General features: G+C 49.9%; 1 protein-coding gene across 3 annotated transcripts in view; it reads right to left on the bottom strand.

Moving 5' to 3' along the window:
* The window catches only part of TPK1 (thiamin pyrophosphokinase 1), a 293,388-nt gene extending 279,039 nt beyond the window's left edge, over nucleotides 1-14,349 (bottom strand). The window contains exons 1-3 of one of the 3 annotated variants that reach the window (XM_077303441.1): nucleotides 14,194-14,349; nucleotides 12,581-12,685; nucleotides 6,639-6,712 (exon numbers count right to left, since the gene is read on the bottom strand). In XM_077303441.1, coding sequence (XP_077159556.1) covers nucleotides 6,639-6,681 — 43 coding nt within the window. In that variant the 5' untranslated portion in view covers nucleotides 6,682-6,712; nucleotides 12,581-12,685; nucleotides 14,194-14,349. Of the gene's footprint in view, nucleotides 1-6,638; nucleotides 6,713-12,580; nucleotides 12,686-13,676; nucleotides 13,849-14,193 lie in introns of those variants that run through there. The other 2 variants (XM_077303440.1, XM_077303442.1) reach the window with 2 other exon arrangements.
* Between the last annotated feature and the right edge of the window lie 380 nt (nucleotides 14,350-14,729).

The following is a 14,729-nucleotide window of genomic DNA, read 5'->3' on the forward strand; positions in this document are numbered from 1 at the left end:
GGCTATTAACAGTGAAGATAAACTAAACGTTTTGCCATCAAATATAATGAAACTAATTAAAAGCAAAATGAAAAATAAGACATGAATATGAAAGCAAATTCAGGAGTGATAAAAATCAACAGTTACGGGAGAAAAAAGTTTATAGGATCTCAAATGACGCACCGAAGAATGGGCGACATCGAAAACAGACACAAAAGCCACCCAGACATTAGCCAAGGAGATCTACCTAGCAGATGACAAAGTTAGTCTGCAATGTTTTCTAAAAGGCAAGAATGCTTTTAGAAGGTCAAAACCAATGGAGTATCAAGAACAAACTCATTGGCTGCCTTCCAGCAGCAGCTGGACAGATCTCATCCTGGATGCTTCAGGCTGATCCTGCATCGAGCAGAGGGTGGGTCTAGATCAGGGGTAGTCAAACTGCGGCCCTCCAGATGTCCATGGACTACAATTCCCAGAAGCCCCTGCCAGCAAATGCATTTGCTGGCAGGGGCTTCTGGGAATTGTAGTCCATGGACATCTGGAGGGCCGCAGTTTGACTACCCCTGGTCTAGATGGCCTGGATGGCCCCGTCCAACTCTGTGATTCTATGACAACAACAAACACTCCTTTCCAGTCATGGGGCGTACTGGACCGCGAGGACATAACAGGACATCAGAATCATGATGTACACAAAAGCCTAAACCAGGGGCTGGCAGGGGCTCATGGGAATTGTAGAACGCTGGCAGGGGCTCATGGGAATTGTAGAATGCTGGCAAGGGCTCATGGGAATTGTAGTCCATGGACATTTGGAGGGCCGCAGTTTGACTACCCCTGGCTTAAACCTTGAATAAAACTTTGTTGGTCTGAAAGGTGCCCCTGGACTCAAACTTTGTTCTGGAAAACTGGAAATGTTCTTTGTGGGAGATGCTGACGGAAGATGCACCTAAGTGATATTGACTGAGTTACCTGTGTGGATGGTATCCCTACTAATACCTGCTGACAAGGGCTCGAGACATGGGTAGGTAGTCCTTCTGACCCATTTGCTTAAGGCTGTAATATACAGGACATGGGCTGTACACACGGGCTGTTATTGGGATGTAAAGAGCCTTGATTAATGTGCCCTGGGGAAAAAGGCCCTCAAATAAGGTCTCGATGCCATTTAAAAGGTTGCTTGCACTTCAAGGGACTGGTGTCCCTCCCAACTAGGGATGCCAGCCTCCAGGTGGAACCTGGGGATCCTCTAGATTTACAGATCATCCCCAGGTGACAGAGATCAGTTCTCCTGGAGAAAATGGCTGCTTGGGAGGGTGGACTCCATAGCATTAGATTCCACTGAAATCTCTCCCCACCCCAAATCCCTCCCACTCCCAAAGTCTCCAGGGGTTTCCCAACTCAGAGCTCACAACCCAAGTCCCAGCCCTTCAGCATTAACTTCCTCAAACACTATCAACAGGGTTCAAAGGGCAGAACTCTTCCACCAGGCATCCGGTTGAGGCCAGATTGTGGGGGATCTGGGGTCCCTCCTCAGGGTGCCCTGGACACCTAGGGCAGGAAGCGCCCCTCCCCAGGCTGGCAGGTGGAGGGTGCAGGGGAAGGGCCACGGCGTTAATGAACAGTCACTCATGCACACAGCTTTGACGGAATACTGCCTGCCCCCTTGTCCAGCTAAGTCACAGTTCACTTTCTCAACCAGGGTTTCTTGATGGCTTGGTGGTGTTTCCAAAATTAATTTTTAATATATTTTTAACATTCGTTAAATATTTATCGTGTGATTGAATTGAATTGAATATATGGTCATATTTCTATCCATCCATCCATCCATCCATCCATCCATCCATCCATCCATCCATCCATCCATCTGATTTCTATACCGCCCTTCCATACAGCTCAGGGTGGTTTACATACAACATCACAGGGGGATACATGGAACGAATCAACATACAACATAAATACAATCGCAATTGACATATTGACTGCCCCCCTCCCCAAATGTCCAATGATGGGCCTGGAGGGGGTGGAAAGAGGAGAGGCCCCAGGTAGGCGTGTCCACAGCTCTGCTTCCCAACCATATTCTGCACCATTTTGCCACTTCTGAGGTTTCTGGAAGCCTGAAGAATGTTTCAGGGGTTTCTCACTAGTAAAAAAAGTCGAGAAACGCTGACTTGCAGTGACCCCTTAGGTCAAAAGATGCTCAGAGGTGGCTTCCCATTGCATGACTCTGAGAAGAATCCTTGGATTTCCTTGGTGGTCTCCCATCCAAGTCCTAACCAGTGCCAACCCTGCTTAATTTCCAAAATCTAATGATATCAGGGTAGCCTGGGCCATCTCACAAGTGAATCGCTGGCAGAGCAAAACAACAAAAGAATTCCACACGCAGCGTGATCCTGATGGAAAGCCTCCATTTTTGCCATTCAATTTACTGTGGCCATCTCTGCACACTTGCTCTGCTAGAGATGCATTAAGCAGCCACAAAACAAACGGACTTCAGTGTGAATCACAAGGCCTCCACAGCATCGTACTCTTAGGATATAACAATCTGTCCTAAATTGAGTCTTCAGTGCTGCTTCAATCACTGCAAACCAATTTTGAGAATGTCAGGGTGCTCCCCCCCCACCCCCAATTCTTCATTTAATATCTCAGTGTTGTACAACTTCCAATAACACAAAATTAACAGTACTGCAGAGTTCTTTTAAATGTCATATTGGTATTCTGAACTTAATAACAGCAGGGCTCTAAGACTTTGCACCCAACTATTTCAAACGCTTTCGGGAGGCAATAATGTTCTCTCGCTTATTTTCATAGCCAAGCTGTCCCACTGACTTTCCGCACCTCTAACTGAGTTACATTAAAGATGGCATATTGTGCCCCAAAGCAAAACAGAGGGGGACTCCTGAGGCCGACGGGGAATACCTGGGTCCCCAACACGGTGTCTGTGGGTGACATGGTGCCTGCCAAAACCTTTCCTGGTGCCTATTGTTTTAAGGAAGTGGGCAGCTCAAGGTGGGATTTTGCACAGCAAGGATTCTGATTGGCCGTGCGGCCTTTTCAAAATGTTGCCGCTGCCTCCACAGTGCAGTGGTAATGGCCGTTTTACTGCTGGCTTCGCCTCCTTTGGCAGCCATTTTGTGGCTCTATCCATCAAGCTGTGCCAGAATTCAAAAGGTATCTTTCTCCCTTCCTCTTGATGGACTGAGAGAGACCTTCATGTTCAAAGGCAGTTAGCTGGGGACCCCAGTGCCTGGGGGCAACATCACTGGGAGGTTTTGGACTCTGTGTTATAATGAGTAACTGGTTGGCCACTGTGTGAGACAGGATGCTGGACTAGATGGATCACTGGTCTGATCCAGTAGGGTTTTCCTTATGTTCTGATAAAGGCTGCAGCCTCTATGCCCTGTTGTTGGACTTCTGGAGGGACTGGTTGCCCACTATGTTAGAAGGATGCTGGACTAGATGGACTACTGGTCTGATCCAGCAGGGCTCTTCGTATGTAGTTATGAAGGCCTCAGCCTTTATGTGCTGTTGTTGGCCATGCACAGGAACTGGTTGGTCACTGTGTGAGACAGGATGCTGGACTAGATGGACAGGATGCTGGTCTGATCCAGCAGGGCTCTTTGGATGTTCTTAAGAACTGTAATTGTGAATTCTGACTGTGCAGGTCTTGCATACATCTGAGCTATGCCCAGAACTATGTCCCAGGATGTACATCTTACCTTAAAAGTAAGACCAGCACTTTGGATTGAATTGAATCTACGGACTCTGCAGGCTCTCAGGGTTCTACAAAATATGCTGGGGACAGGACCAAATACATGCAAGGTTTGAAATGGAGGAGTCTGAAAAATGACTTTTCTCCACAGAAATAAGAGGCAATGTAGCTTGCTATCACCCCATTCTTTCTCCCATTCATTTGGTAAATGACACAAGCAGTCATGTGGTGCGTAACCAGCAATGTGGGTAGAAAAATTGTCCATGCTATATTTTTCCCATGGAGCATTTTCTGCCCCTGAACATAAATATGGTCTGTTTATCTACAGCTGTCAGGGCTGTTGGGCTGCCAATCAATCATGTCAGACAGACTGAATGTGGGATGCAAAGCTAGGACAACCTGCCCCTCCCGCCCCCAGTGCCTGCACATGGTCTAGGCTTGTACATGGTGCATTTGCCTTCTTTTGAGAACATGATTAAAATCTTGCTTACGTTATTCACACTGTAATCAGAAAATTTCCCTAGGCCAGTTTTCCTGTAAAATTCACATCACTGATCGTTTCAGAGGCTATTGTGCTGGCCTGTGGTAGGACAGCTAAATTTGACTCCCGTATCATGTTAGGGGATTTGGGGGAGAGGAGAGGAGGGGAGAGGCTTTTGAGAGCCAGAGTTCCCTTTGCCAGACACATCACTGAAGGCAGCATGAGAATTAGGAGAGAAAGCTGAAGGCCATTCCGCAGTCAGAGTAGTTCAGCAGTGGAGGTGGTGAGCTCCCCCTCACTGGCAGTCTTCAAACAAAGGTTGGAGACACACTTTTCTTGGATGCTTTAGGATGCTCTGGGCTGATCCTGCGTTGAGCAGGGGGTTGGACTAGATGGCCTGTGTGGCCCCTTCCAACTCTATGATACTAAGAAGACGATTATCATGGCACCCGGCCCTCTCAATTCCTGGCAAATAGATGGGGAAGAAATGGAGGCAGTGACAGATTTTATTTTCCTGGGCTCCAATAGCACTGCAGATGGGGATTGCAGTCAAGAAATTAAAATACGCTTGCCCCTGGGGAGGAAAACTATGGCAAATCAAGACAGCAATCTAAAAAGTAGAGACATCACCCTGCCGACAAAAGTGCATTTAGTCAAGGCTATGGTCTTCCCATTTGCAATGCATGGCTGTGAAAGTTGGACCATAAGGAAGACCGAGCGTCAAAGAATTGAGGCTTTTGAACTCTGGTGCTGGAGAAGACTCTTGCGAGTCTCTTGGACTGCGAGGCGAACAAACCGGTCAGTCCTAGAGGAGATCAGCCCTGACTGCTCCTTAGAAGGCTGGATCCTGAAGATGAAACTGAAATACTTTGGCCAACTCATGAGAAGGAAGGACTCCCTGGAGAAGAGCCTAATGCTGGGAGCGATTGAGGGCAAAAAAGAAGGGGACGACAGAGAATGAGGTGGCTGGATGGAGTCACTGAAGCAGTAGGTGCAAACTTAAATGGACTCCGGGGAATGGTAGAGGACAGGAAGGCCTGGAGGATCATTGTCCATGGGGTCACAATGGGCCGGGCACGACTTCACACCTAACAACAACAACAATGATATATATGGTCATGTTGACCAGTTTCCCTCTCCCAAAATGCCCATTGATGGGCCTGGATGGGTTGGGAAGTTGCCAAAATAGTCAAAATATTTAAACCATTAAAATGCATGTAAAAGAGTAAAAAACAATTTGACAGAACATTATCACATATAAATGAAAAGGAAGGTCAGTGGAGGGGGCACCAAATAGGGTTGCCAGCTCTAGGTTGGGGGATTCCTGGAGACGTTGGGGTAGAACCAGGTATGTGTGTGTGTGTGTGTGGGGGGGGGGGGTTAGCATCCAGAAGTCAATGAGGCAAGAATGTGCTGGCAAATAATAACTGTAAATAGAAGCTTTGAGGCTCCTTTGGGTAGAGAGAAGCAGGGTATAAAAACCAACTCTTCTTCAAAGAGAAAGGGGCTGCTATAGCAATAGTTCAGATGTTCATAAACGCCTGTTGTTGAAAACCTCCACTCAGCTAAAGAGAAACGGACGCATGTCAAAATATCAAACAGTTCTTTGCATCAGTTAAGTTCCATACTGAACCAAGCAAGCATCCCTGGCCACAGAGAAAAAAAAACATCCGATCAATACCTAAACTTCCAGTCCAGCAGCTCAGTGGATAAAATGCTGAAATTGACCCAGAAGACTAGTGTTAGAACGCCTTCTCAGGCAAGAAATTCACTCAGGTGGCCTGGGGGACGGACTGGATTAGATCTAGCTGGCTGTTTCACTTCATGGTGGTGGCAGAACATGAGGGTAAGTCACAGCCGACTTACTGTGACTCCTTAGGGTTTTTTCGAGGCAAAAGGTGTTCAGAGAGGTCAAGAGATGCTGTCTCTGCATAGCAACCCTGGACTTCCTCCATGGACTCCCATCCAAGTACTAAAGAGGTCTGATCCTGCTTAGCTTCCAAGCTCTGCTGAGATCCAGCCAGCCTGGCCCATCCAGGGTCTGATTCCCATATGCTGATCCAATTCCCCATCACCCTACAGCCCTCTTCCCATGCACAGAGCTCAGGGAACTCAGTGTAGCTTTCTTGGGGCAGCCAAAGCAGCAGCAGCAGCAAACCTGTTCAGATCCAAGCTACTCTCAGCTCAAATCCCTACGCACAGGGTGATTGCGGGGTGAACCCTTGAGCGTTACAACTCAAAGCTCTTTGGAAGGACCTTCCAATACAAATGAGACAAACAAAATCCCATTTTGTGCAAAACCTACCACAGTGGAAGATTCTTTCCACCATGAACATACAAGGTGGCTTTGGCTAGTTAACCTTTTCTCAAGGGTTACCCAACACCGTCCATCCAAGCCACTGGTGCTAACACTGGTGCATGCCATGAAGGCATGTGCTCTAAAACAGAAACACAAAGAGATGTGAGGTACATTACCGGAGGGAAGCAGGCACTGCAGTGGTGTAAAGACATGCTCCATCGCCACTGGTTAACTTGGTCCTTTCAAAAAACTAAAACAGAACAAAAATAAGAAACAAAATTGCAGTTCACGAACCTGGCTTATTCATTCAATATTTAATTATACTTAAGTTTTACCCCAAGCACCGCATTCCCCGGGAAAGGCTCTGCAGAGAAACTGCTACAAATTTGCAGGGACACACAAATATCGATTTTAAAATAAATACATTCAAAGCTGATTTACACGGAACCGCAGACCGTTACGTACGGCAGGTGGCAGAAAGCCCACTCCAGTGTGAAGAGATTAATCCATAAGTACATTTGGCACGCACTAGATTGATAGTGTGACACACAGTTCAAGGGGTTTGGGGGGGGGGATCTAAGTTCCGGAGGGACAGGAAAGCAGCAAAAGGAACGAACGCGCTCAGAGAAGGTTCAGTTTTTAATTGGTGAATATTGATTTCTGTAGAACTAAGTTGCCGCCCAAGGTCCAAATTTAAGAATCAGCAGAATGATGACGGCTGCACAACTATTATATTTATAGTTCCAATGAAACAGAATGCATTGGCGGGTGAAAAAGAGGCATAATTTATTTCCAGGAGGCACTGTCAGAGGAAAAAGGGCCCTGTGTAGCCACCAGCCAAGAGTCAACAGAAGCCGACCAGCAGGGAAATGAGGAACAGGCATGGCAGGACCTACAGTCAAGAGGTGGCGCGGAATCACCCCCCCCCCTCCCCAGTTCTAATCCAGCGGGTCAGTTGGCCGTTCCCAGTCCTCCAAGATCTCCTAGACAGCAGCACAGAAGAAGGCTGAGAGCAGAATTATAAGCTGGGAAGCAAAGTGCACACCTCCTGGCTCGACGCCAGCTACTTGCCGATAGAGACTTTGCAGGCCTGCGTCTCAAAAGCTGGAGTTCGGCCATGAAGTCTCGTGGGAGATGCTGTAGGGCACGGACACAACAACTGCAGCAGACGCTGAATTGCTACTGACACTGTCTCGATTGATTTCTAGCAGCCTGACCTTGGACCGGATGACACGATCCTAGGTCCCTTTCCATTCCCTAACATGGCAACTTAACCAAAGTTAGTTTATTTAATAGTGTATTTAATACGAAACATAGAGGAGATCAACTTGCCAAAGGCAATTCGTGGAACAGAAGAGCTGAGTGTGATAAAGCCCTGGGTTTGAGCTGGGGTAATACAGGCACAGGACACACACCCCCTCCAAAGATACGGGAAGCCCTTTCCCATGAAAGAATGTTTGATCCAGCCGGGTGCGAAATCCAGAGACTGGGCTGGGAAAGTTGGCCAGATGGCCTAATGGAGGCTGCACACACTAGTTTACCATTTCAAAGATACAGGGAGAGATAAGCACATTCATACTTCCAACCGAAAACCAGCATATAGTAAAAGGCACACCAGGAGGGGGAAATTATACACAGGAGAGAGGAGGGGGGGTCGGTCAGAGGAAAAGAGAAAAGGTGGCATGGCACCTGGCACCCGCCCACCGCTAAGAGGCCCCTCCCCACCCTTCACGATGGTTTGGGAAAGGGCTTAGCAGGCGGCACCTTGTGGAATTTATGCACCAACTGACACATTTGCTGCATCCGGAAAACCCTTTCCAGAAGCAAAATATTTAGGGTTGTGCGATTTGGCCGCCGAAGCAGCCGTTCCTGCGGTGCAGCCTAATTGCACACCCCTAGTTGCAACCGCCCCCGGAGTTCATAAAAGTCCCAAATGTCCCAGAGTTTATGGTGGGTCTCCTCCCCCACCATCACTGGTCGGGGGGCGGAACATGCCACTGGTCAGGAGTCGACACCAGTTTCAGGAGGCTGATGTGAAAAACCAGGTGCCTTTTGTGGAAAGAGGGGGGTAGTTCGATACTAGCCGCTACATCGTTGACCATTCCTAGAATTTCAAATGGCCCCACACAGCGATAGTTCAGTGATGACGTCTGGGAAACCTGACTTTGGCCTGAAACAATAATGGACTTTTGAAACCTCCCCTGGCCTTGTTATCTTTGGAGAAGACGAAAGACGCTGGAACCTGACACCAGAAGCCGGCGGATCAGTACAGACATATTGTCAAAATGTCTTCAGTGTGTTTTTGAATAAACAGGGGCAATCGGGATCATGGTGATGTGTTTCCTGGCCTTCTTCCCAAAGCAAAGACCCAATTCTCACCTTCCTTTATCTCACTGGAGCAAGAGTGCTTCACAAGTGCCTTTAGCATATATCTAGAGCACCCATCTGGGAAGGATCTGCCTCTAGATCAGGGGTAGTCAACCTGTGGTCCTCCAGATGTCCATGGACTACAATTCCCAGGAGCCCCTGCCAGCAAACGCTGGCAGGGGCTCATGGGAATTGTAGTCCATGAACATCTGGAGGACCACAGGTTGACTACCCCTGCTCTAGATCAGGAGGATACTTGGCTTGGAAACCACCCAGCACTTGGCCCCTGGAGACTTGACTTGGAGTCCACGGTCTATAACCAGAAATGCTGCTGTCCCACTTCAGTATTCTTCCACCACATGGGGAAAGCCAGGCCTTAGCATACATAACATTTACTGTTTCATTTACACTTCATCTTTCTTCCCAGTGGAAGCCAAATTGGTTCATCTCCATTTTATCCTTACAAGACCTCTTGGAGAGCCAGCGTGGTGTAAGGGTTAAGAGCGGAGAATTCTCATCTGGTGACCAGGGCTTGATTCCCCACTCCTCCATATGCAGCCAGCTGGGTGGTAAAAAACAGAGTACAAAATCCCAGCTGTTCTGTCTCTTGACTAGGCCGCCCAGGAAATTTCTAGCAGCAAAGTGGAGATACAAACAGGGTCTCCCCAATCCTGCTCTGACACCACCACTACACCGCCCTGCTTCTCGATTATTATAGAGGTAAAACCCCAATCAACACCACAGAACTAACTTCTGAATTATCAGGAGTTGTAGGGCTGCAATCCATCAGAGACTTATTAAGATCTAAATCCCACCGACCTTTGAAGGAAACGCATGCAGAACTGGATTGTAGAACTGGATTGTATCACTTGTTTTTTCGAAAAGGAAAGTCTTGGGTGCTTGGCTGGATTTAGTGACGCTGACAGATGAGTTTGCACGCTGCTGGGTTATTTCCTCGCCCCCTCCCCACCCCACCATCAGTTTCCAGCTCTTTTATTACTTGACATATTATCTGGATGCTTTTAAGAAGCTTCGGGGATCACGATTGGCTGGGAAGTGAGGGGAAAATGCGCCCCATAAATAAATAAGAACAGGACTATAACTGAATTAGGGCCTTCACTTGTGAGGGGAAACGGCTTCTACGGTGAAAGCGGAAATCTCAGAGAAAGAAATAGCGCCATCCGAAACAGAATTATATGCCCCATTCAAGTAACTCTGTTAAGGACTGAACTGGATATTACTGCAATAGCTCCAATGGCCAGAGTCAAACCATAATTTATTCCAGCGAAGGCGCTTCTTAAGAAGAAGCTGTGCTCAGCCCTGGAACGAGACACACAATTTGCCTGCTTTGGCACGGATTCTTCCACCACCGGAACCTCCCACATACCCTCATTTCTGGGAACAGCGGGGGGGGGGGGGGAGGAGGGACATTGCATTTCCACTCTATGGTCATCACATAATTTCCAGAGCATCAGCTGCCATGCTGATTTCGACCTGCCACACAATGGCCTCTCCCCAAAGCTCTCTATTATGTAATGGTAAAAGGCGGTGGCTTCTAATCTGGTGAGCCGGGTTGGAATGCACGCTTCTGTACGTCCATGTACGTCCTTCAGAGGTTTACCAAGGACACTCGCACGTCAGAGGGACATTGCTGTTAAGTGGGTATAAGCCACAATCCAATGGCTGGTTGGTTGGAGACCTGAATCCCAGAAGCGGCCCTCCAGTTACCATTCAGAGCTTGAGAGGAATTAAGAGTGTAAATATAGATTTAGGTAAAATGAGCGACAGCAGGATTCTTTGACAGCTGAATGATCTGCCACTTATTGACAGAACTGAGTTCCACCCCGCCCCCCTGAATGCCAGCCCCCTTCCCATTTTCTGATTTCTAAAAACTGATCTCTGTAGCTTGAAAAGGGTCCAGAGCCAGAATGGCGCCACCCCCCCCTTCCCCTCGCCTGCACTGTCCGGTCCGTTCAGGCCAAGGCCCTTGCTCCCGATCAGTGCAAAGTTTACAAAGGAGTTCTTATCACAGGGAATGATTCAATGCACCTTAATTTGCTCCGGAAAGAAACCAAGAGATAAGGCGACAAGTCTGGGCATAATGCAACCGAACGGTCTCGTGCTTCTGATTTGTTACTTAACACTGGAAGAGAATTCAAATCCCCAAAAGAGAAGAAGAAGAAGAAGAAGAAGAAGAAGAGTTGGTTCTTATATGCCGCTTTTCCCTACCCGAAGGAGGCTCAAAGCGGCTTACAGTCGCCTTCACATTCCTCTCCCCACAACAGACACCCTGTGGCGTGGGTGAGGCTGAGAGAGCCCTGATATCACTGCTCGGTCAGAACAATTTTATCAGTGCCGTGGCGAGCCCAAGGTCACCCAGCTGGATGCATGTGGGGGAGCGCAGAATCGAACCCGGCTCGCCAGATTAGAAGTCCGCACTCCTAACCACTACACCAAACTGGCTCTCAATTATATGGAAGGAATTATATGTTATGGGGTGGGGGATCGCCAGCACTTGGGGGTTAAACCCAGACTGAGCATCAAACTTGAAGGCTCATGCGGGGAAATGTGCTTTTACTGCACTGGAAACCTTTGCTTACAAGTGGGTTTTTTCCCCCCCATTTCACACAGTAAATTCCAGTTGCAAAGTGGACTGAAAGAGCATTCTTCAGCTGGTATATCATGCCAAGTCTAAACGCAAGATGTTAGAGGAGAGGCACACCCACATGAATGGGTCTTTTTAGATAAACAGAAAAGGGCATGGGCAAGTCAGGGGAATTTGCTCTTTGTTTTACTTGGACCTGTGGCTGGAAACATCATTCTCCCAGAAAAGCTCTAATGCCTGAAGCGAGACCCATTTTTCTTTGCCTTAAAAAAGCAACAGTGGTGCAGCCTAAGGTACAGAGGAAGGAGGTTTCTGTCTCCTCTCACTCGCACCCTGTTTTGGTAACCAATATCCCCTCTGCTCCGTGTTATGTGTGTGAAGCCCATGTCTCCTGGAGATGGAGTAACATCCATTTCCCCACCAGGGATTTCAGGGGAGGAAAACTTGGTGGCGAAAAAGGCAAATGGGATTTTGGGCTGTATCAAACAGAGTATCGTGTCCAGATCATGAGAGGTGATGGTACCGCTTTACTCTGCTCTAGTTCGGCCTCACTTGGAGTACTGTGTTCAGTTTTGGGCACCACAGTTGAAGAGGGATGTAGACGAACTGGAGCGTGTCCAGAGGAGGGCAACAAAGATGGTGAGGGGTTTGGAGACCAAGACGTATGAAGGAAGGTTGGGGTTAGCTTGGTCTGTTTAGCCTGGAGAGGAGACGACTGAGAGGGGATCTGGTAACCATGTTCAAGTATTTAAAAGGCTGCCATAGAGGATGGAGCAGGGTTGTTCTCTCTTGCCCCAGAGGGAAGGACCAGAACCAATGGGATGAAATTAATTCAAAAGAAATTCCATCTAAACATCCGGAAGAGGTTCCTGACAGTTAGAGCGGTTTCTCAGTGGAACAGGCTTCCTCGGGAGGTGGTGGGTTCTCCATCTTTGGAGATTTTAAAGCAGAGGCTGGATAGCCGTCTGACGGAGAGGTTGATTCTGTGAAGTCTCAAGGGGAGTGGCAGGTGACAGTGGATGAGCAAGAGGTTTATGAGTGTCCTGCAAAGTGCAGGGGGGTTGGACTAGATAACCCACGAGGTCCCTTCCAACTCTATGATTCTATGAGAAGGGTGACCCCGATCCAAATGTGGCCCCCACATACCTGGGACTTCAGTTCCAACCACACAGTTCCCAGAAAACGTCTGGTCAACAGGGCCGTAAAAGACGCCTGGGAAGACCTGGGGACACCGTCACAGGTGAATGGATCCTGAGAGAGGAAGGTCAAGAAGCAATCCTGAATGACTGTTCTTTGCACCAAGCAAGTTTCTCTGACTGGGTTCAGTGGGAAGAGAGGAGCTGCGGCAACAGGTGACAGTGATTCACAAAAGGAAAGGAACAGAGCCAGAATCCTTCCTTTGACGCCAAGGCATAGAGCAGGGGTAGTCAAACTGTGGCCCTCCAGATGTCCATGGACTACAATTCCCAGGAGCCCCTGCCAGGGAATGCTGGCAGGGGCTCCTGGGAATTGTAGTTCATGGACATCTGGAGGGCTGCAGTTTGACTACCCCTGGCATAGAGTCATGCCCCAAGCACAGACCAGGAGCCCTCATCCAGAAAGGATCCCTCAAATGGGAACCCAAAGCAGTTTGACTCCTCTCCTCCATTGTATCTGGTGTGCTCCCTTCAACTGCAAGTGTGCCACTGGCCCAAGGTCTGCCAACAAGCTTCCGGGGCAAAAAGGGCATTTGAACGTGGGTCTTCCGTATCCTAGCCCTTAACCACACCACCTCTCTTGGGCTATTCGGTCCTGTAGAGATGCTGGACAGGGACCCCATCCCACCCCATCCCACCCCACCACCCACCCCCAGGCTCAAAGTTCAACCTGACATCCACCCCGCACAGGCTGGGTAAAGGGCAGGTGCCCCTCTCCTCGGCACATGTGCAGAGCGTATTTCTTCCTCGCCTGAGATGAGCGGGGTAGGGGGGTTAAAGCGACCCTCAGACTCCCTGGAGCTCAGGCTCCGGAAAGGGGCGGGCTGCAGCCGCCAAGAGCCGCTCAGAGCAAGCGGGAAGCGCCTGTGCCCGGGAGGGCCGCTGCCGGCCGGCGCCCGCTTTGCCGAGAGCCACTCCCGGTCCCTTCTGCCTGCCTGCCCCGGCGGCTCCCTCCCGCGCGAAGGCAGGAAGCGGCAGGAAAGCGAGCCGGCGAGCGAGGGCTGCCTGGCCTGGCCTCTCCCTTCCTCCCTCCCACCGCGCAGTACCTGCCGCTGCCCGCCCGCGCCGCGCCCTCGCTCCGAGACACCTGGCCGAGCGCAGCGGCGGCGGCGGCAGCAGCAGGGCGCAAGGGGGAGCCACGAGCGCCTCGATGGCCTCGCCCATCCGCGGCTCGGCGCTCGATTTGAGGGCTGGCCGCCGCCGCCGGGCTGACGGCAGGAAACGGCGGGCGCCGCTTGCAGAAGGAGGCGGAGGAAACCCGGGGCGGCGCTGTGCCCGCCTCCCAATGCAGAAGCACGGAGTGGGGATGCCAGCCTCCCGGAGGGAGGGAGATCCGCTCCCCTGGAGACGGTGCATGCTTTGGAGGTTGGGCTCCGTAGCATTAAACCCCACTCAGCCCCTCCCCGCCTCCCCCCCAAAAAAGAAGTCTCCCGCAGGCGCGCACCTGCCCAGAGACTGGAGGGCTGGTGATTTGGGGAGCCAGGTGGGTGACCTTGGGCTCCTCGCAGCCCTGTGAGAAGCTCTTCTCAGAATAGTCTCTCTCGGAGCTCGTTCAAGCCTCACCTGCTGCGAAATCCGTAGTGATTGGAGCTCCTTATGAAGACCCCCAGCTGGGGCACAAGCCGGACTGAGAACTGAACCAACCCCCGTCCCGAAAACTTCAAATTATACACAGAAGCAAACGGGATCTTCCCACCAGGGCACGCTATTGGTCAGTTTCAGTTCAAGCCGACTGGATCCGGCAGAGGGGATCTGGCCGTGCACTGGTCAATTATTATACTACACGCTACAATCCTGCCTTCGACCTCTAGCTGGGTCCTCAGCAAGTCTACAGACAAAACACCTCCCTCCCAGGGCGTCTGGAGGGGGGAGAGGGAGGGCGATTGGAAGCCACTTAGAGACTCCTTCAGGCTGTAAAAAGCAGGATATAAAGCCAACCCTTCTCTCTCTCTCTCTCTCTCTCTCTCCCCCTCCCCTGCATTTCCATAGCTGAAGAGGTAACCCCTAGAATTTTGGATTTCCAAGTTCTCCACTTTCAGATATAAAAATATGGAGGCCCCACTTTTCTTCCCCAGTGGGGGTTATGCCATTGGCCTCCT

This window comes from Paroedura picta, chromosome 11, assembly GCF_049243985.1.
Source record: "Paroedura picta isolate Pp20150507F chromosome 11, Ppicta_v3.0, whole genome shotgun sequence".
NCBI classification, from domain to species: Eukaryota; Metazoa; Chordata; class Lepidosauria; order Squamata; family Gekkonidae; genus Paroedura; species Paroedura picta.